At 38.7% G+C, this 23,377-nt stretch overlaps 1 protein-coding gene across 2 annotated transcripts in view; it reads right to left on the bottom strand.

Annotated features, from left to right (window-relative positions):
- The window catches only part of IQGAP2 (IQ motif containing GTPase activating protein 2), a 328,172-nt gene that overhangs the window by 4,533 nt on the left and 300,262 nt on the right, over positions 1 to 23,377 (bottom strand). For both annotated transcript variants that reach the window (XM_049865807.1, XM_049865815.1), the window contains 7 exons: positions 22,531 to 22,633; positions 21,617 to 21,758; positions 10,309 to 10,396; positions 7,567 to 7,779; positions 5,743 to 5,903; positions 3,300 to 3,437; positions 1,729 to 1,837 (listed from right to left, as the gene is read on the bottom strand). In XM_049865807.1, the coding sequence (XP_049721764.1) occupies positions 1,729 to 1,837; positions 3,300 to 3,437; positions 5,743 to 5,903; positions 7,567 to 7,779; positions 10,309 to 10,396; positions 21,617 to 21,758; positions 22,531 to 22,633 (954 nt within the window). The remainder of the gene's footprint in view (positions 1 to 1,728; positions 1,838 to 3,299; positions 3,438 to 5,742; positions 5,904 to 7,566; positions 7,780 to 10,308; positions 10,397 to 21,616; positions 21,759 to 22,530; positions 22,634 to 23,377) is intronic.

Raw genomic sequence — 23,377 nt, 5'->3', positions numbered from 1 at the left:
TTCTCTTTTTTCTAGCTCTAGAAACTTCTTGGTTCTTAACCCCTGGTGTCTATATTAAGTGAGATCACCTGCAAAAGTTGGAGTGATCTTTGAGCAAACTTTGGGTCTTGCCATCTTCCTCCTCCACTTCCTCAATTGCCTCCAACTGCAGTGAACTGTTGTTGTGTGCTATTGAGTTGATTCCGACTCACAGAGACCCCATGTGACGGAGCAGAACTGCCCCATAGGGCTTCCAAAGCTGTAATTTTTATGGGAGCCAGGTCTTTTTTTCCCACGGAGCCACTGGGTGGATTTGAACCATTGATCTTCTGGTTAGCAGCTGAGTGCTTAACCATTGCGCCACCAGGGATCCTTCACACTCAACTCAACTCCTACATTATTCAGATGTGCTTCCAGGACTGGAATTCCATAGGGAAGTCCTTTACTCAAGAATGTTTTTATCTATTAAAGTGTAGTGGGGACTCACTTTTCTTCTGGGATATGCAACAATTGTTAATCAAAGTCTCTTGGAAAAAGAGTTAAGTCAACATGGTTAGGTTGAGAAGGAATGGCTTATTTATGCAGGGGAATTAGCACAGTCTCCAACCTGGGGAGCAGAGAAAATATGACTGCCCTTGTGGTTGGAAGACCAGGGTTGAGTCTTTGCTCTACCATTTGCTGTTTTATGATCTTTGAAATCATAAAATCGCTCTGAAGTTCTGCTTTCTTGTGTGTAAATTGGGGTTAACAGTGCCAACCCAACCTCACAGGGCGCTACTGAGCATATGAGATGGTGGTATCTGCAAACCCTTTGGAAGCCACCCTGGCCTCTTCAGGATCAACTGGAATCCCATGAGAAAAGAGTGGAACAGAGTGATGAAGAGAATTCTACCACAGAACCACTACTGCCCTCGGAGGCCCAGATAAATAGGTGGTATTTCCATTTAAAAACTTTTTGCCAAAGAGAAAAACTCAATTACTTCTCTACATTGATTCTAGGCTAAGGATTGAGGAGTTGGGGGTGGATGAACTTAAAACATTTGGTGTGTTCTCTCCCATTTTTTTGCACATAAACTGGCTTTTTCAATTTCTGTTCAGATGAATTTGGCTTAAATCTGGCTCTTTAGAGAAAGCAGAAATAACCATATTGCAAATACCATTTTTCTATTTACAGGTATCTATTTGGAACAATGTCTTTCATTTTTGTGATTTCAAACACTTAACAGATTTAAGAAAATGTCTGAACCATTCTAAGTAGAACAAAGGAAGGGGGAGAAAGGAGAAATAAGACCAGGACAGCTCCAATCCTGGGAAAACTCAAGTCTTATAAAGAAACGCAAGTTCCTAATAAAAGGGGACTTTCTATTCTAGCCTTTATTTATAACTCTGAATACTTACATTATTATTTTGTGTAAGTTTTATAATGGAAACGAGGCTTAGAAAAACTTAACTGCTATGATTCAAGATTTATTTTAAAGTTTTACGAAGAATTATAAATATATGCTCATATGCTCAATAGCACCCTGTGAGATTGGGTTGGCACTGTTACCCCAATTTACCCACATGAAAATAACTGGAAAAATCAGAGCTTTAAAAAAAGCCATCAATACTGAAGAAAAGAATATTGACAAATAAGTTTGCATTGGTCATCTGTTCAATTTCCTTGTTGTCATGAAGAGCGTAAGCCAGGGGAGCCAGGCATGACTAACACTACACAACTCACCCCAGTCACCAGAAATCCCAGCTTACCTGAATATTGAGCTGCACCTTTTCCATTTCGACACCCAGGAATTTTGCTCTGACGTCAAAGATGCCCACATCTTCAGTAGACATGATATCAAACATGACATTTTTAAACCTGATGAAGAAAGAAATGTTCACACATGTGGAATTATATGCTTAAACTCAAACCAAATTAACAGGATCCCAAGTTACCACTCTTAGTGAATGGTCTCTTGGGAAAAGCCTAAGAAGGTTACAAAAAGTCTCCCGCTATCTTCACCCTATTGTGCCCCCCAAACACTAGGTTAGGTAGTGACTGTTGAGATCTGTAGCTCATAGAGCATTATAATAGGTGCTTTATTACAAAAGAAATATAAAATATGGTCTTTTCCTTTAAGGACTGTAAAATATAGTTGGAAATATAGGATAGTTGCAGAACATAAGAATTATATATTAACCTGTATTGCTCACAGAAAGAGCCCTGATGGTGCAATGGTTAAGCACTAGGCTGCTAATTGAAAGGCTGGCAGTTCAAATCTACCCAGTGGCTCTCTGGTTCCAAAGATTTGGCAATCTGCTTCTGTAAAGATTAAACCAAAAAAATAAAACCAAACCCACTGACGTCGAGTTGATTCCAACCGGTAGTGCCCCATAGGGCTTCCAAGGCTGTAAGTCTCTACAGAAGCAGACTGCCACATCTCTCTCCCATAGAGATGCCGGTCATTTCCAACTGCTGACCTCTCAGTTAGCAGTTGATTGCTTTAACCACTGTACCACCAAACTACAGCCTAGAAAACCCTGTGGGGCAGTTCTACTTTGTCACATGGGGTTGCTATGAGTCTAATGTCGACGCAATGGCACCCAACAACAACTGCTCACAGTCCAGTTGAGCATTTCAGATGGTAACTTCTACAGAAACTTTGAGGAGGAAGACCATTTTCTCTGAATTGGTATAGTCAAGAGAAGGTTTCATGAGATAAACAGAAGCCAAGCCTTGAGGGAAGGTAGCTTTAAAGAGGAAGTACAGACCAGTCAATCTGGCTTCACTCAAGACAAAGGACAAAGGAGTGATGCAGTAAGGGGGTCACGATCCACTTAAAATGAAGACCCACTTGGTCCCTGGTCTAGGGCTGTGGAGCAGGTTTCTGTTTCTTCCTCCACCCCAAATACACACACTGACCGGGCACTTTTAGAAGTGGCTCTGTCCTAGGAGCTGGCACACAAAGTCTATGGTTTTCAAAGTACAAAGGCCTTGTTTTACGATTGTAGATAACTCTAATCTACCAGGTCTGAAAGATTGCCTTTCACTCTTACTGCTATGATTCAGGTCTTTTAGAAGGAAAATGAGAGGCTCCAAGAGCCAAACACATGGAATGAGCCATAGGAACACAGTCATTTGATCAGTACTTCACACACTGACAGAACCAGATGCTACAGGCTGATGGAAAGACTAGACTACAATACATGTATTCATCTGTAATCAAGGATAAGCTTTGATAAACCAACTGAAGGCCTCAGGAAACAAAACAATGTGAGTCAGGCTTTGTGAACTGATTAGATGGTACTCTCGTTCCATGCAGCCTCCAGGCCCCACTCACTGGTTAGTTTGGAGGTCGTCTATCCCTAGCAGGACACCCTTCTCGTGCAGCCTTGCTGCAGTGTACTTCACAGTCTTCGCTCTCTTCGGCCCTTTGGGTTCTCCTTTTCCATCGAGTTTAATTGATCTCCGAGTATTTCTGACAAAATAAGAACAAACCACTGATCATCATGATGTCAAACTCAGCTGTTTCTAGTAAGTAATAACCATGCCCCTAGTGTATAACATTGTATATACCCAGCCCCATTACATCAAATGCACAACTTGTTATTTTCTGATACTAGGTAACAGTTTTTCCCATGGAATAAAACCTCCCTATTGAACTTATTATTTTTATTGAACTGTTCAGGAAAAAGTTATTTTCCAAGTGAATTTCCAAGTATGAATTACAGACTAATCTTTTTAATAAAAATAACATTTCCATTGTACTTTGTAATGAATAAATTCCTTTCCCATATAAAGGAGCCCTTGTGCGACAAATGGTTAAGTGCTCGACTGCTAACTGAAAGGTCAGTGGTTCAAACCCACTAAGTGGCTCCGCTGGATTAACACCTGGCGATCTGCTTCCGTAAAGATTGCAGCCTAAAAAACTCAATGGAGCAGTTCTACTCTGTCACACGGGGTCACTAGGAGTTGAAATCAACTCGACAGCACCTAACAAAAACTCCATCTCAAACAACATATATATATGGAAACCCTGGTGGCATAGTGGTTAAGAGCTACGACTGCTGACCAAAAGGTCAGCAGTTCAGCTCCACCAGGTGCTCCTTGAAAACCCTATGAGGCAGTTCTGCTCTGTCCTATACGGTCGCTATGAGCCGAAATTGACTCATTGGCAACGGGATATATTTATTTATTTACATATATCCAAAAAAAAATCAAAAACCAAACCCAGTGCTGTCGAGTTAATTCCGACTCATAGCGACCCTATAGGACAGAGTCGAACTGCCCCATAGAGTTTCCAAGGAGCACCTGGTGGATTCGAACTGCTGGGCCCTTTGCTTAGCAGCCATAGTACTTACCCATTAAGCCGCCAGGGTTTCTATTTACATATATATATATATATATACACACACAAAATTCATTTCCCTGATTTTCTTTCCTGCAGCTCTCATAATCATACTTGTGAGGCTGGTACCTCAAATCCCACCTTAAAAATGAAAAAACTGAAGCTGGTTCAAGATCACACAAATACAGGAGCAAGCATTAAAACCCAAATCTAGATCACCCAACTTCAGAACTTCTGTAAAATGCCTCGAAGTAGTTGTAATAAATAATACAAACCTTTAACATTTTCATTTTTTACTGAAAATTAGCTTTACCAACTCCCCCCCCCGCCGCCCCCAATCCCCATGTATGTAAAGGTAAAGGTAAATTATAGGCCCCAAGTGAATGAGTACACAATTCAGAACCAGTATGACCCAAGTAAGTGAGGTTTAGTTTTGATCATTTCCCTTCACCAAATCTTCTAATGATTATTCAATTGATAATTTCATACAGCATCATTTCCTACTGCCAAATTGACTACAAGGATTATTTGAAAATATTGTATTCTACATTCAAATAGGTAATTAAATTTAATTAAATATTGACTCTAGTCTGGTGATAAGAATAATTACGAGCAAAGAACATTCACTAAAACTATACATAAAACTTTGTAATTTATATGCCAAATTTTGCCTTTCATGTCAAAAATAATTTTTTCCATAATATTTTTTTTTACTATGATAAAGCATATGTAATAAGATTTGCCATTTTAAAGTACACAATTCAGTGGTGTTATATTCACTGCTATTTATTTCTAAAACTTATCACTTCAAACAGAAACTCTGTACCCATTGAGCAATAATTCCCCATTCCCCCATCTTTCCAGCCCCTGGTAATTACTTAGCTACTTTCTGTCTCTGTGCATTTGCCTATTTTAGATATTTCATTTTAGTGGGATCATACAACATTTGCCCTAATAATTTTTAAAACCACTAAGCAATTTAAAACCATAAGCTGCTCTGTGCAGCTGGCAAACATCTGGTATTATCTAATATTACCAAGAATATAAAATGCTGTTTATTATAAGTATTCCAAAAACAAAAATAGTTTTTATTTTCACAACAGTATTTTAAAAACACCCTTCATTAAAAAAGATAAAAGGAATAACTAAAGCGTTTCCCCAAGTATTAATGCTATTTATTGCTTAAAAACAGCAGGGTAAGTAAGCCCCTTTACTCCCATTGCCGATGGGGAATTAAAAAGCTTCTACGTTCATTTCTGGCTTCTTAGTTCACAGTGGCAAATAATAAAACTGTGCTTCTAAGTTTCAGATTATAAAATAAAGCAAAAAGTTTGCTTATAAATCCAATCCAGCCAAAAAACCTAGGATTGTAGAAGAATTGACAGTCCTTATAAACCAGGGCATAACAAGCAAACAGAACACAATTTTAACTTACTTTCTATTTAAGTTGTCTAAGCAAGTCTTGATGTAGGTGTCATAATAATTAATTTGCTCTGCATAAAATGCTGCCTTCTCGTTAAGTGCTTTCAGGGTCTGCTGAAGTTTTGACAATTCGGCTTTTCGAAGCTTACGATGGATTCTTTGATTCCGAATATCCTAAAACAACAAGGAAAAGCTATGAGATTTAAGCAGAAATCTGCTTTCCAATATTGCCAATTTAGGGCAAGAAGAATTCAAGTAGTAATTAACTGTTTGTGACTGTTAATTTGTAGTTTATCTCATTCACCTTATTTTAATCTCTCAACACCAAAGTGTTCCCATCTTTTCTTACTTCAGAACTGGAAAATTTCATTTTAAGAGATTTGCTAAGGTTATTCTATTTTTTCTTGATGGAAAAGCAAAGAAATAATTCTAGAATAACCATACAATTAGTTCAAGGAAAAACAGTGTTTAAAAGGGTGCACAAAAGACTATCAGGAGACGTGCAATGTCTACAGAATATTTTCAGCATTCCACTTTGAAGAATACCTTTAAATTGAAAATACTGCATTCACTTTAGAAATACATAACAAAAAAAAAACTTTTTAATCTGTAAAAGCAACAACTGGCTCTCAAGATTGATCAAAAAGATTCAACAGTGAAAACTGTTGCTTGAATTTAAATAGAATTCCTAGAACATAAAGTTGCCTAAGCTGCTTATAGCTTGTAAGAGCTATGCTAAATTTAAACTTACAGACATCTTTTTTTGTTGTTATGAAATATTTCATTTTAAGAAAATGGTGCCTGTTTAATATTATTTTTCCTTGGTGGATAAATTAAAAAACCCCCTCCCCCAGAGATCTACAAAGATACATATTTATACTATCTTCATAAGTAAAAAAATTTAGTTTTGGTGGATATCTTCATGATAGTCTTTTCCTTTTTTTAAAGACAAAGGCATTAATTTGTGCACTCCATTTTCTTAAAAAGAAATATTTTCAACCCCAAAGCTACAGAAAGAAATGCCATTTCCCTTGAGTCACTCCGGGTTAGAAGGAATACATTACTGTCAGAGCTGACCATAAATTTCCATGGAAGAATGAAGCTGAGTACATTTCCCTCCCAGAAGGTGAGCATATTTATTTTTTCCTGATCACTTAACTGTCTTTAAGTTCTAGACCTATATTAATCTGCACATTTGGGTAAAATGAATGAAAAGCCCTTTTACCCCAAATATATGCTTCCTTAATTTTTTTTTTTTTTTAATATATGCTTCCTTATCTTTGACAAACAGATCTTGGCCACTTCCTATGATGTTTCCTTTGTCCTTGTACTAATTTGAGATCCTTTTCTCAGGAAGTTTCTCAAGTGTAAAAATATGGGATGAGAAAACAGAAATTAACCTTCAAGTGTGAACTGCATTTATGCTAAGCTGCTTAGAGACAAATTCTCAGTGACAGACAGTCACCACGTCAATGGCAGGTCCTAACAGCACGTGGGCTCCATGACAACAATTTAGGAGAGGACTCTTTTAAAGTGTCATTTTGGAAGCAAGTAGGTACTGTTGAAATGTATAGACCAAACTTCTCAATTACATTTATTTTGCATTTATTTTCTGGTGTATTTCAACTCTCCTAATGACTTGGGAGAGCTGTAATTATTCTCTATGAAAAGTCATCAAGTGCTTTGAAGTTTAAAAAAATCTATAATATCATAGAGGGTACGGACCATGGTGTATACATTTATGAGTCTCTAATGTCACCTCACAGAATTCCCAACACGTGACCAATGATTAGTGAGTGTCTGCTAAGTGAAGAAGAAAGAATACTGTTCCAAAAACCTTGGCAATCTCATTGAGAATATCTTGGTATTTATCTTTGGATGACACATGTCCAGTCTGTTCCAATGTCCGGAGATTCCTCTGGATTTTCCTCTTCTTCTGTTCAAGAGGCAGTTGTGCATCTTCAATCATAAATTGGCTATGCTTCATTTCTTCTGGTGTTCTGGAATCTATAATAGCACGACTCAACATATCTTTGGTGTGATCTTGTTCCTGAAAAGGGAATATCAAGATGTTGATTTTTCTCTGACCTCCTAATCTTATCTATTCAGAGGTTACATGAGGCAAGTTAATGTCAAAATTAAAGAAGTCCTCAAGCCTAAACTCAAAGACTAGAACCAGAATATGTTCTGCATGAGTTTCAAAGTAGGTCTTTGGGAAGGAATTACATCATCTTTTTGAGAAACATAGCAATAATGGCGGGTCTGATTTTGACAAAATTCTAAATAGCTGATTCACTGCTAAGGTGGACATATTGTTATAAAATTACCTCGGATGGACGGACTTTAATTCCTGGATAGTCCAGCTGAGAAAACTAAAATTAGATTATCATTAAAATGTGGCTACGAGAACCCTGAACTAGCAGAATCTAACTAAACTTTGCCACACATCAGTCATTCTCATGGAGATTCACAAGGCAATGTAACAGTGAATCAGTCAGTGACCTATTTCTGATAAGGGCATCATTCTCAAACTATCATCCTGGAAAAACAGGGTTTCCCCGAGCCGAAGGGAATAAGACTATTCCAGAACATAATAAGTTTTCAAATACATGATAAATAAATGAATGAATGAATACCATTTGGATAACTTGTTCAAGAAAACACTAATAAAAAGAGACTGACGATATGCCCATTTCATTGTACTAGACAACTGACTAATCCAATAAGTGAGGTCTAAGAATATAATTATTATTAGATACAGTAATGTTATGTTAGTAACAGTAATGTTAGGGACATAATGAAAAGGTCAACAGTAGGGACACAGGGACAGTTTACCAGGTCAGCAGTAAACAACAACAGTAGCAGCAGATACCAACATTATTGAGCATCAACAATATTGAGCCACGTATTGTTCTACCCACTTAACAGGTGTTTAATCCTACTTGTGGTTACTGTAATTATTCTTGTTTAACAGTTGAGGAAACTGAGGCACAGAAATATTTCCAAGTGCCTAGAATTACAAAGCTAGGAGGTACACAGTTACACCTGAACCTAGCAGTCTGTGTTCTTTGGCACTATGCTACATTTGGGGGGAAAACAAAATATTCTGTAAGGATTAAAAGTCTCTTTTTTTTTTAATTAGTTAATTTTTTTATTGTTGTACTTTAGATGAAGGTTAACAGAATAAACTAGTTTCTCATTAAATAACTAGTACACATATAGACACTGGTTACCAACCCCACATGTCAACACTTTGCCTTCTCGACCTTGGGTTCTCAATCACTAGCTTTCCTGTCCCTTCTGTCTTCTAGTCTTTGCCCCTGGGCTGGTGTGCCCCTTTAATCTCCTTCTGTTTTATGGGCCTGTCTCATCTTTGGCTGAAGGGTGAACATTAGGAGTGACTTCATTACTGAGCTATAAAAGGGTGTCCAGGAGCCATAATCTCAGGGTGTCTTAAGTCTGTCAGGCCAGTCTGGTCTTTTTTTTGTGAGTTAGAACCTTGTTCTATACTCTTCTCCAGCTCTCTTTGGGACCCTCTATTGTGATCCTTGTCACAGCAGTTGGTGATGGGAGCTGAGTACCATCTAGTTGTGATGGACTCAGTTTGGTTGGTGGAGGCTGTGGTAGTTGTGGTCCATTAGTCCTTTGGACTAATCTTTTCCTTGTGTCTTTAGTTTTCTTCACCCTTCCTTGCTCCCGATGGGGTGAGACCAGTGGATTATCTTAGATGGCTACTCACTGAAAGTCTCTCATACTAAATTTGAATGATATTCTACCCCCATTGTTTAAAAAATACTCACACATGAACTAATATCAGATAATTTGAAGTTTTATTTTATTCATTTTTTAATTAAAAACTGTGATGGAATGATTTCTTGGTGACCAATTAAGAATGATTCAGGAAAATTATATGTAGTTCTGCTAAGAAGTAACTAATTAGATAATTTTGTTAGATTTTGTTTACGGACTGGCAAATATTGGTACTAAATCAATAATAACATTGAAATTAACTTAGTTCAGAATGAACTACACAAGGATGCACTCCTAAACATGCTGAAAAAAAGTTTAATGCAAAATTGTTATGAAACTTCAGTTACTTCCACCAACATAATGATGCTTTGACCCAATGGACTCTAGACTTTTGCTTCTGAAGCATTTAGAAAACAGCTTAATGTTCGAGACACTTCTCTAGCAAATACATAAAGTATGAAAGGTATTTTTCTACATCCTGTCAACCAGAACTAATTCCTAACCAACTCATCTGCCCAACCACTGTGCAATAAATAGAGTTTATGGTGAACATTCCAAGGCTCCTAGAGCTATCTTCCTCATAGTCGTCCCAGGACTCAGGTCAGCATGAATTCCATGCTGCATTTTTGATCTCATTCTCATTAGGTGCTCCTTATGGGTTTTATATACGGCTGAACTCAGTTGACCAGAATAATAGATAAAATTCCTTACTTCCTAATCACATTAGATAGTTTCTCTGAGATAACAGTAAACTCTTAGCATGAAGATATATGAAGAAAATCAACTCATATCTTCTACACTTATTATTTTACACTTAAAGACAGGTTACCTGTTGTGGAGTTGCCGGTGTCTCTAAGATTTCTGTCAACGTGTTCCCTGGCTGGTTCCGGATCACATCAATTATCAGCTTTTTGGTCCTTACAAAATGAAAAAAGAAACAGAACTTCAGAGAGCAGCCCTGATGCACAAACATCTGCCTCTCCTGAGGGAGTGCACAAATATACAAAAATGAAGCTTCAGCGATAACTCCTTAAAGTAGAACATACTTGCAGAAATTCAACCTGTCTGCCCTAAGGCTCCTGAAAGCTTTCTAAGGCTTGATAACCGATGTCTGGGTTTTATATGCTTGAGGTTGTAGGATTAGACTATCACTACCATGGGCACAAATATGTCAGAAGACTGCTTATCTAAATTCTCTGTTCTTCTTTTTAGACTGAGACTCCTTTTCAATGGGCAGGAGGGATTAGGTGCTGTGATAGGACCTGCTACTGTAGAGGATGCAGGAATGCTATCTCATATTCCCCCCGCTTCCCCTTTCCTGCCTTTAATAACATTTAAACTTCTGAGCCTGTTTAATACAATGTAAGCCTTCAGGAGTCAGATGAACTGTTACCTTTCCTGCCCTGAGAAAGTTATGAAACAGCATGAAGAGTAGTGGAAGTACAGATCCCCATGTGGGCTGTGCTGGCTTTGGGCTGGTGCTGGCTGACTCTGCAGGTAGGAGGGTACGTGTTCAATGGCCACAGAGTTGGCCGAAGGGCTAACAACTAGGGTGGGGGACTTGTCCTCAGGTGGTAGAGGATAGAAAAGTGGCTCAATAGGAAATTAAGAGCTGGAACACTCCTCTGGAAGCATTAAAACCATATGTTCTTTCATACCCATTTTTTACCCTGGCAACTGGCCACGTCTTTCTAAATAGGGATCAGCAACATTTCTTAAAAAAGATTTTAGCATGCTACAACATGGACAGAACAGGACAAACACTGTTATGATCTCACTTATATGAGATAGGTAAGTATATAGATAACAAAGATGATGAGTGGTTACCAGAGGTGGTATTTTGGCTTAGGGGGCACTGAGTTTACGTTAATGGTGGTGGAATAACTTGGAAAAGGATAGTGACAATGGTTGCACAACATGAAGAATGTAATCAATGTCAATGAATTTTGCACGTAGAAATGTTTAACTGGCAAATGTTTTGGTATGTATATTTTCATCACAACTGAAAAAAAAGAAAAAGAAAAAAGATTTACTGTAAAAGGGAAGTGGTTAAGTCTACTCGGTTTTACATAAGGTAGGAACAGTATTACTAGAAGCTGCTTCCCTCCCAAGAAAAGGAAGCATCATGAGCAGAAATAGAAGTTGCCTTAAAGTGCACCCAGGTCTAACTGATACCTGGTTTCGCTTTTATCACAGCCCTGTTACTGGGTTTCCCTTCAGTTCTTTCAGGGGCATTATAGGATGTCACTGGATGATGCATTTTTTCCCATACTACAGCAGGAAACTTTCATACAGAATGAAGACTGGAAATCAAAACAAAACGCGTGTGTTTTGAAGCACAGGGGCAACTGCTCCGAAATGACACAAGATATCCTCAAACTTAAATCCAAGAATATGATTTTTGAAGACAGACTAAAAATCCAACTAACCATCTGTAAACACTACTTTCGTCATTTCCTATTTATTGTAAGTCTGCTTGAGAAGAGTGATCACAATATAGCTTCCTTTGTTCCCATTCCCCTAGATTTTGAAGAGCCGTTTCCTCTGGGCGTGTGACCCCGCGATGCTGGGGATTTACAGGCTGTCTGGGAGTGCACAGATAAGTACTTCACCAGGAGTCAAAGGTGGGCACACAGCTAATTATCGCCATGTGGGAGACAGCTCCGTCCTTAGGCAGCTGTGGTTCAGAGAGCCATGCATCGTTTCCTTCCCACACAACTCCCTCCTCCAATCACCATTATCAGTGTATTCAACAGGAACACTGAGTTAAAAATAAATGCTTTGGATGATTTAAAAAACGTAAACACAGTGGCTGTTTCTTATTTGAAATAATATTCTAGGAACTATCCATGATATGCATTTCCAAGAAGCCTCTAGCTCCTGTCCTTCAGAGAAGCAGTCAAATAACCAAATGACTGGAGTCACTAAAGCTTGCCTCTCAAAAGACAGAAATGTTTATTTGCTGAGGAGCTCCTAGAGGACAAACTGCCCATGTAGCCTGTTTTGCTTGGAATTCTACTTTATGTTAGGCCTGTGGAATTCATCATCAAAGTTCTACCCACGGCATCCTATATTTAAGTAACCATCTGGTCCCATGATAGGAAATTCACTACCTCACCCTGCAGTGTACATAATTATTAAGGGCATTGAGGTCAGAAAGATCTAAGGCTGCACCTGGGCTCCTGTTGCTTACTAAGGTATGTAAAAAAAAAAAACATGTGGCCTTGTGTAAATTACCTAACCCCATAAGGTGCTTTTTTTTTATTTGTAAAAAGGGAATCTCTCAGAAGACTGATATGAAGATGAAATGAAAAGAAATATGGAAAGCCTTTAGCTGGGATCTGACACATGGTGAGCATGCACGTGGCCATTCTCTGTGGCCCAGTATGGTAGCCACTGGTCACAGGTGGCAACGGAGCACTTAAAATGTGGCTAGTCCAAATTGAGATGTGCTGGAGGGAAAATACACACTGGATTTCAAAGACTTAATATTAAAAAAAAAAAGTACAATATCTCAATAATTTTTTACATTGATCATACATTGAAATGACAGTATTTTAGATATATTAGGTTAAAATACATTATTAACATTAATTTCAGCTGCTTCTTTTCAAAATGTAACTTCTAGAAAATTAAAAATGACTTGTGTGGCTCATATCATGTTTCTTGTAGAAAGGGCACCTTAGGACATTCCCTTCTTGAACAGGAAGCTGACATTGTGAGGCTTGCTTCCCAGTGACACCCACTCACTGGTCCTGGTTAGTCAGAGGTCTCTAGCACTATGGGAGACCTCTGGGAAATAGTCTAATTCCTTACCTTACAAACGAGGCAAATAAGACCTAGAGAGGTTAAGTGGGTAACCAGAGGTCACACTCTACCTTCTAAAGCTGCAGAAACCAAGTTAAATTCCCCTTTCACATCATTAGCCCTTACAAACCCAGAAGGATATGTGGGACTGTTTTCCCTACACCCTCTTCTACCACTTTCTTCCCAAGCCGACCCCTCAGTTCCTTAAACCTCTTCACAACATGATTTGTAGAAGTCACAGATCTTCTCACATTTCAGTTTGCCAATGACCCTCTTAAGACGTGTCTCCCTCCCCACCTCAATGCAAACATAATATTCCATAAACCAACTGGTTACAGTATTGGGGCCCCAGGGCTGATCAAACAATATGGAACACGGATCCTGCCCTTTCTGAATGAGGAGGTATCTAACTCTGAGGAAGAGTTAAGAAAGAGAAAGGAATTAACGTTTTTCACACCTGGGAGTTTTTCCACCATAACCAGCTATCACTGAATTGACTCTAACTCATGGTGACCCCATGTGTGTCACAGTAGAACTCTGCCCCATAGGGTTTTTAATGGCTGAATTTTCAAAAGTAGGTCACTATGCTTTCCTTCCCAGGCGCCTCTGCGTAGACTCAAACCTCTAAACTTTTGGTTAGCAGCTGAGCATGTTAACTGTCTGCACCAGCCAGGGTCTCCTTATTCATCATAAAAAAAAAAAAAAAACTTTATTCATCATAGCTGTGCTCAAATCCAGCGTTGGTAAATGAGCCCCCATGACGCTTGTAAGCTGGTCTGACCCCTTGGTTTGACCACCCCATCTGTCATTTGCCTTACAGTTTGCCCAAGTTTGAAAAGAAATTAGTATCTGTAGAAGCTAAGGAATACCTTCAGTAGTTTCCAATTCTAATAACATGGTTACAAGTTTTTAGAACCAGATCTCAAATATCACCTCCTGGAAGCACTCCTGGAAGTTTGGACCAAAAACAAGGAAATTTTCAACTGCAATAATGAACACCTACAACTGAATCATGTGAGAGGAAAAAAATTCTTAAGAGATGACAATTTAAGCATACTTGCACCTAAGTATAATAAAAAACCACAATTACTGCCTTCCGCTTAAGCACACACTTTCTTGGAAAAACAAGCCTAATAAAGGCCATAAAATCCAACCCAACCCAACCCAACCCATCGCCATCAAGTTGACTCCAACTCACCGTGACCCTATAGGACAGAGTAGAACTGCACCATAGGGTTTCCAAGGAATAGCTGGTGGATTTGAACTGCCGACCCTGTGGTTAACAGCTGAGTTTTTAACCACCGTGCCACCAGGGATCCAAGGATCACATATTTTATGTTGAGTCACAATTTATAATAAGAGATTTATCATCGCATAGTTCTTTAGAGTTTATAAGGTATTAACGCATTATTTCTCTAGATCATCCAAAACCTCCTTCTTCCTGTATTTTATGGATGAGGTAGCTCATGGCTGAGCAACTTGCTCAAAGGCCTATGGCTAATAAGTCATAGATTGAGGCCATAATCCTAGGTTTTCCTAGGACTCCTTGACCAGGCTTTTTGTTTTTTCATACTACCATGCTTGGTAGAACTGGGAAAATGGCAATCGTCCAAAGTGAGGTTCCCTATCCCATAAACATACAGGAAGCAGCAACAAAATATTTCTTCCTACTCTAATATGTGCCCTTGGGTCCCTCACATTTAGCAGTTACTCCTTCTGTTTGGCCTGGAAAGATGCCCAGCATCAGCTATTCATAAATTCTTTGCTATCGTTCTCACTGTTTAATCTAGGATTCGTAAGATTACAAACCTTGCCCTCAATAGGCTATAAAACTTCGTGATCAAGAGTGGAGGCTCTGGAGAATTTAAGACCTGCTGAGTTTGGATCTCTGCTCCACTTAATAGCTGTAAAACCCAGAGAAAGGCTCTGTACTTGTTCTTTTTTACTATAAAATATAGGCAATAACCTCCTTCTCACGGGACTGCTGCAGAGCCTTACTCTTAAACCAGTCTTGGTACACGGTAAGCACTACATAGGTGTTTGCATCCTCATCTTCATCAATGAATAAGAATTATGAGGACTAGCATGATGTTAAATGTACAGAGGATTAACAATTCCTCAAATTCTGCTACTGCAGAGGCCTCCATAAAGAAGTTACTCATCTCTGGAAAGCTAGTGATTTTGCAACTAAGCAAGGGGGTGTGTGTGTGGGTGGGGGGTGTGTGACATTTCTGAAAGTTCAATATATAACCTGTTTAACAAGAAGTAAAAGAGTTTTCTTTCTCTTTATTTTTTAATAGAGACTAAAGCTTATCAGTGGTTACCAGGGGTGGGAGGAAGGTGTGAAAGGGAGTTTTTGATTAGTGAGTGTTTGTTTACGGGGATGGGAAATTGGTGATGATTATGGGTGGTGATACCACAACGTGATAGATGTAATTGATATCACACTAAATTCTGCACCTGGAATATACTGAATTGGCAAATGGTGTGTTTATATATATTTTCACAATTAAAAAAAATACATGTCTAGGTTTAGTCCTAGCTCAAATTAATTCACTTGGTTGTTTTATGTTTAGTTCGTGGTTTGTTGAAAAATACATACAAGCTTGTAAGTAGGCACACCCCAAGACTTAACAGGTGGGCTTATTTCATTCTGGCCTTCAGAAAATGATCTAATTCAACTCTACTTTGAAAGAGATTCCCAAACATCCCTCAGCACAAGATGATAGAAATCTGTCTCTCTGGTTCCATCTCCTTAAAGCAGACTTTCCCATATCTTAGGTATTCCTCTCTACCCCTCTTATTTAAAACCTTTTATCAGGTTCTAACAGGTTTCTTTTAATCTGCCCTGAAAAATGGCTTGATTAAAGCAATACTAGTCAGACAGGTGTCTCCTCCTTGTTGTGGAGCAGAAGGTTGGCTCAGAAAGATGAGGTGAGAGTGTGGGAAGACAAAGTAAGCTGCTCAAGGATCTCACCACTGTCCCCCCTATTACAACAACGGAGCAGAACCGAGTTCTGAGAATGGAGCTGAGTCCCAAGCACAGCAATGAGTTCCAGAGGCAGTCCACACGGGATACGGAAGATCTGAGAGCAGAGCAGAGGGAAACGATCACAGTGAAGCAGCCAGTTTGTACAACCACCACTGTGTGACATCAGACAGGGCACTCACAGTGACTCACATCTGCCAGAAAAAAAACCCCATTGCCGCTGAGTCGATCCCAACTCACAGTGACCCTACAGGACAGAGTAGAACTGCCCTATATGCTTCCAAGGAGCAGCTGGTGGATTAGAACTGCCACCCTTTGGGCTAGCAAGCGAGCTCTTAACCACTGTGCCACCAGAGCTCCATGACAGTAATTCTTGGTGATATCAGCTCTTTTAGAGGCAACTAAAGTAACCAAGGGAACCCCGGTGGTGTAGTGGTTGAGAGAACATCTGTTAACCAAAAGGCTGGCAGTCTGAATCCACCAGGTGCTCCTTGGAAACTCTGTCCTATTGGGCTGCTGTGAGTCAGAATCGACTTGACGGCAACAGGTTTTTTGGTTTTAACCTAACCTAACCAGTTGCTGTCGAGTTGATCCTGACTCATGGTGACCCCATGCATGTCAGAGTAGAACTATGTTCCATAAGATTTTCAATGGCTGATTTTTTGGAAGTGGATCATCAGGCCTTTCTTCCAAAAATAATTTTTTGATTGAAAAAAGCCAGGTATTTTCACCCTCCAGTCACTCTGGATCCATGTTTGTCTGCTTCACAGTAACTTCTGAAAGGCATTGTCTGATTTTAGTTAAATTTGGTTCTCTAATAAACAGTCTGGAAACACTGGTGGTGTAGTGGTTAAGTACTACAGCTGTTTTGGTGGAATAAAGTCTCAAGAACTATTAACTTTCAGTTAAAAATTTTGTTTATTAGCTTGGAAAACGCCATTCATTAACAATTTCCAAGTAAATATTTCAAAATGTATTTTAATGGAATATCAGTGAAATGTGACACATCAACTTAGAGCATGTCACTGACTAGCTATGTGCTTCCCATAATCTTAGACTTCAGTTTCCTCACCTCAAAGCTGAAGATGCAGATTAGATGGGCTTTAACTGTGTCAATGCCACACTTTGGTATTATCTCTTAAGTATCAAGATTTTCAAATAGATACTTTATAAGATGTATAACGTATCAGGACGAAAGGCTTGGTTAAATCATGGAGCTAACTCTATCGAATGTTTTGGGCAATACCCAAATTCCACTTCTGGGGAGGGCTACTTAGTCAATCTTCCTCTCAAATTGTTATCCACATTCATTGCTGGGCTGCTTACTGAAGTGTTCTGCCAACAGCAGGATCTCAAGTTGCCCACAGGAAGGCATTTTAGACCCAATAGGTCTATGAAAGCAGTGAATTATCAAGTCAATTAAAATACTGGCCCAATGGTCTTTTTTGCAGCGTTGAAAAGCCAATCCCAAAATTCATATGGAATTGCAAGGGACCCCAAACAGCCAGAACAATCTTGAGAAAGAAGAACAATGTTGAAGGACCCACATTTCCCAATTTCAAAACTTACTACAAAGCTACAGTAATCAAAACTATGGTGCTGGCATAAGGACAGACATATAGATCAATGGAAAAGGACAGAGAGCCTGGAAATAAACCCATACATATACAGTAAATTGATTTTCAACAAGGGTACCAAGATAATTCAATGGGAGAAAGGACAGTCTTTCCAACAAATAGTGTTGGACAACTGGATATCCACATGCAAAAGAATGAAGCACCATATAAAAAAATTAGCTCAAAATGGATCTTAGATCTAAATGTAAGATAAGAGCTAAAACTGTAAAAGACTTAGAAGAAGAGTAAATCTCATGACCCTGGATTGGGCAATGGTTTCTCAGATAAGACACTAAAAGCACAAGTGACAAAAGAAAAAAAACTTAGATTTCATGAATATCAAAAACTTCTGTTCATCAAAGGACTCCATGTAGTAAGTGAAAAGAAAACCCATAGATTGTGAGAAAATACTTGCAAATCATATATCTAATAAGGGTGTAATCTCTAGAATATATAAAGAACTCTTAAAACTCAGCAACAAAAGACAAACCACCTAACTAAAAAACAGAAAAAGGATCTGAACAGACATTCCTCCAAAGAAGATATACACATGGTCAACAAGTACATGAAAAGATGCTTAACGTCATTGTTGTTGTTGATGTTAGGTGCCATGGAGTCAATTTTTGACTCATAGTGAACCAATAGGGTTTTCTAGGCTGTAATCTTTATGGGAGCAGATTGCCAGGTCTTCCTCCTGCGGAGCAGCTGGGTGGGTTCGAACCACCAACTTTTTGGTTAGTAGCTGAGTGCCACTAGGGAGATGAAAATCAAAGCTACAATGAGATACTACTTAATATCCACTATTTTTTTAGATGGCTATAATACATTAAAAAAAAAAGAAGAGGAAGAAGAAGGGAAAATAACAAGTGTTGGTGAGGATGAGTAGAAGAAACGGCAACGCTCATATAGTGCTGGTAGAAATATAGTAAGTGCAGCCACTGTGGGAAAGTTTGGCAGTTCCTCAAAAAGTGAAATATAGAATTAGTATAAAATGACCCAGCAATTCCACTCCTAGCTGTATCTCCCAAAAGATCAGAAAACAGGTGATCCACTAAAAACTTGAACTTCAATGTTCAGAGCAGCACTATTCACATCAGCCAAAAAAGCGGAAACAGCTGAAATGTCCATCAATTGAAACATGGATAAATAAAATGTGGCATATCCATATGATGGAATCTTATTCAGCTATGAAAATCAATACGGTGTCAATACATGTTTCAACCTGGATGAACCTTGAAAACATTATGCTGAGTGAAAGAAGCCAGACACAAAAGGCCACTTAACACATAATTCCATTTATATAAAATATCCAGAATAGGCAAATTCACTGGGAGAGAACACATCAGTGATTGCCAGGGGTTGAGGGGAGTGGGCAATGGAGAGTAACTGCTTACTGGGTACCAGTTTACCTGTGGTAATTCGCCAGTGATGGTATGTTCTGGAATCAGATAGTAGTGATGGCTGCATAACATTGTGAATGTAGTAAATGCCAATGAACTGTACGCTTTTAAAAGGGTAAAATGGTAAATTTTATGTTATACATATTTTACCATAATGAAAACAAACAAACAAAACCACTGGCTGGCTCACTTAGTATGGTGACTGAGGGAGTAGACAAAGTTTGTTTCCAGCATGCGCTGGGTAGCTGGGAGAGACCCACACAAGGGCTGAGGTGAGATGAGCAGAGCAATGTACCAAATTTCCCTGGCTAAGTCACATCTCTTCCCAACACGCTCGGCTTTATATGAGAATTCCAAGAATTCACAGAACCATGGAGACACACATTTAGGAATAACTATAAATCTGAATATGGTGTTCCAATTATCCGATATTTTAGACTATGTAAATTGTGGATGCCATCCATTAATGCAGACAGTTGACTGCATTTAGTAAATGATGTTCAAATAACAGACAAAACCAATTATGGGAAAAATTTCCTCCCATTATTTCTAAGGACAAAGCTTATGAGATCATAGGCTGCTTGGCTTAATTTAATCTGCATGGTGGAAAGATACAATTTGTATCTCCGGTTACCTTTATAATTGGCACTTGTGCAGAGGAACCTGGGGAATAGATTTCATGGTTTACCCCCCTTTCTCTATTGCCTTGCCCTGAATTATCGCCCTGCAAGCTAACCTGACTTGGCAATCAGTAGTTGAAAAGAACTGCCCTGGACTCTAGGAGGGCAAGTAGACTGGCAGCCTGGTGAGGTCAAGGACGTGTGCAGCCCTGCAGTTTACCCTCTGTCCTAAAGATGAACTGCGCTTCCCACCATTAGAGTTCGAACCTCTGGAGGGAAGGGGCTTGCTCATGACATTTTCCCACCATCAACCCAGTGCCTTGAACAGAGAACAAGTACTCAAACTTTTGCTGGATCAGTGAACAAAGTTTTAGATGATCTGTGGACAAAATAAACAGGCCAAACAGAAGAAGCACTTATCGCAGCACAGCTCGCTGAGTAAGCTCTGCACGCACTTTCCATGTGTGACTGAATATCTGGGAAAAATCAACTGGAAATGACTCTTGTCTGAAGCATTCAGTGGCAAGACAGAAAAAGCTATTGTCATAAATGAACGCATCACAACTTAGGACATGCAGCTTGGAAGCAGTGTGAAGTACTATTTAAAAACATATTTATTCCCTTTTGTCCCCATTTTTCCCACTTCCATTCTCTACTTCCTCCCAATATAACTGTTCTAATGTGTTTAGTATGCATCCTTTTGTTTATATGAGTTCTTGTAAACTGTTTATTGTTTGGCGAGCATGTGTTTTTGATTTATATTGTTGTACTGTGGATCTTAGTTTAGAAGAAATATAACCAGAATGTTCCTTAAAAGCAAGGATGGCAAGACTTCAATTTGCTTACTTTGGACATGTCATCAGGAAAGATCAATCACAAGAAAAGGACATCATGGTTGGTAAAGGGCCAATGAGAACAAGGGAAATCCTCATTGAGATGGACTGACACAATAACCACAATGATGGATTCAAATATACCAATGATCACGAAGATGGCACAAGACATTCTGGCAACATTTCATTCTGTTATATATAAGGTCACCTTGAGTTGAAGCCAACTTGATGGCAACTAACAACAACAACATCATGGATTTATTTCACTCTTTCTTAATTTGTGTCTAAAGAACTTATGTGGAATATCTATGAGGCCTTGATAGAAAAAATACAGTATTAATTAGAAGTGTGAGTGCCTCACTTGAAATCTTTAGAAACAGAAGTAGGGTATGAAGTCAAAGCTGGTAAACAAATCCAGAGTTACTTTAACAGGAAAGAAGGCCAGTAAATCAGAAGATATCACTATATCTTATGAAGTGTGTACTTTTTACATTATCATTTTATACCAAAAATTAAATTTGGTTCAAATTATTTCCTTACTAACCTTTGACCACTCTAAAAATATATCTCCATTCAGTTACTTAAGGACTTTCACAGGCTAAGTTAACCACTTCATTTCTTAAAGGGAAGGAATCAAATTATTATATAGAACATGCAAAAAGAAGCCGGGCTTTGTAAACTATTATAATGCTTAGTTCTCTCTTAAATTATGAAGAGTTTATCATCTTTGGTTAGTTGTTTGATGGATAAGCATAATGTATTTCAACATTCAGGTATGCTAAAATCTATTATTTGGGAATTTAGCCTTGTTTGAATATGCAGGATCTAAGACATGTAACTGGAGACATGTAGCCTTTAATCATGGAACTTACTTTATCATGAGGCTTTGGCCGTCTATAGTCTCACCATCTTGTAGGTCGTACTTGCTTGTCAAGTAAAGGGAAATCTCAGTCTTTGAGAGCTGACTTAGCGTATTTTCCTTGTTAGGGTCATTGGGGTCAACTGCTCCTTCCCCTGTAGAAAAAACAGGAGCATTATTTTTCCAATTCACTTATTGTGATGACAGCATCAATCAGGTAAGATAAAGATCCCGTTGGAAAGATATGCTCAGAAATTGGACAGGAGATCATGGTCTTGGCAAATAAACACATTTATCTCAAGTAGCTTTTTATCTTGACTGAAACATCAAAATAACACGGGACATGGATAATCAAAATGCTAAATAAACGGATTTTGTTATTTGAGTTATTGAAAGAAAGAACTGTTAATGAAAGAAATCCTTAGAAATCACAGCAAGGGATTTCTCACTTTCTAATAAGTTTGACTCTTTAATGAGGTTTACTTTATGAGATAAAGAGTCTGTTTCGATGTATTTAGAGCTTACCTTAAAAAATACCAAACTGTTTTACAATCTAGGCCACTACCAATTACATTACTCTTAATATAGGAAGGGATAGTATAGCTATAAGGAGCCCTGGTGGCACAATGGTTAAGTGCTCAGCTGTTAACCGGAAGGCGGGTGGTTCAAGCCCACTCAGTGGGACTCTGTGGGAGAAAGACCTGGAGATCTACTCCCGTAAAGATAACAGCCTATGCGGCAGCTCTGCTTCTGTCCTATAAGGACTCGACAATGCACAACAACAACAACAGTACATGTACTGTCTTTTAAATAAGCTCAAGTATTAAATTTCAACAACAAAAAAAATTAAAAAAAAAAAAATCTAAGACAGGAAAACCAACCAATCAATCAAAAATGAGACAGTAAGTAGAAGGAACAAGCTCTTACCAATAAAAGATTCCACACTAGGTACCTCTCCCAGCAACTCCAACAGTTCATTTAGCGAGTCATTTTTGTCAGGTGCAATTGCATCTTGGTGTTCCAACAGGAGCTTCATAGAGAAAGCATACACACAAGATAAAAGTATATTCTCAGACGACACCATATTTACAGTTTCCAGGTATTTTTCTTTTGATAAGAGTTTAGATCTTAAATATGAGCCTGACACTAAAATTAGAAACCACAGAGAGAGACAGTTCATATTTTATCTCAGAGGGAAGTAGCTACTTTACAGCAAGAAAATGAAGCTTTGTGGGAGGTGTTCATCAACTCTCAGAACAAGATCTTGTAGGAAGGAGCCTTGCTTCTTACAACATAGGTGTAACATAGGTGCTCCGCTCCACATGTATAGATAACGTTTAAAGAAAAAGTCAGCTGGGAGAAAGAGTATTAAATGAAGCTGAAATGTTTCGGAAAATGCTGGTAGCAAATACAAAAGCATTTCCATATCTCTTCAGAGAAAACATGCAGTAAACTAAAACTACAGTTATTAAAATAAAATCACCACCTGCAGCTGTTTATTCTGTCTGGCTCTAAATATCTTTCATGGGCGGGGACAGCAGAAATGCTCATATAATTCCAGCCCTGAGACCTGGATTTCCCAGGTGGTTCCCCCTTTAGTGATCCCAGCAAAAGCTCAAAGGTGAGTAACACCTACTGGGGTGTCTTCCCAGAGTCGGCCAGGTGCCATGTCTCAGGGAAAATACTCTTAACTCTTGAGAGGCAGCAGGATTGGAGGGGAAAACCAACTAGTTTTGTTTGCTTTTAGAGTCCAATTAAAGCAGTGTTTCCAAAG

The sequence above is a fragment of the Elephas maximus genome, chromosome 2 (assembly GCF_024166365.1).
Source record: "Elephas maximus indicus isolate mEleMax1 chromosome 2, mEleMax1 primary haplotype, whole genome shotgun sequence".
Taxonomy (NCBI): domain Eukaryota; kingdom Metazoa; phylum Chordata; class Mammalia; order Proboscidea; family Elephantidae; genus Elephas; species Elephas maximus.
Note: the sequence above shows the minus strand (reverse complement) of the source record. Positions and strands in the feature narration are given on the sequence as shown.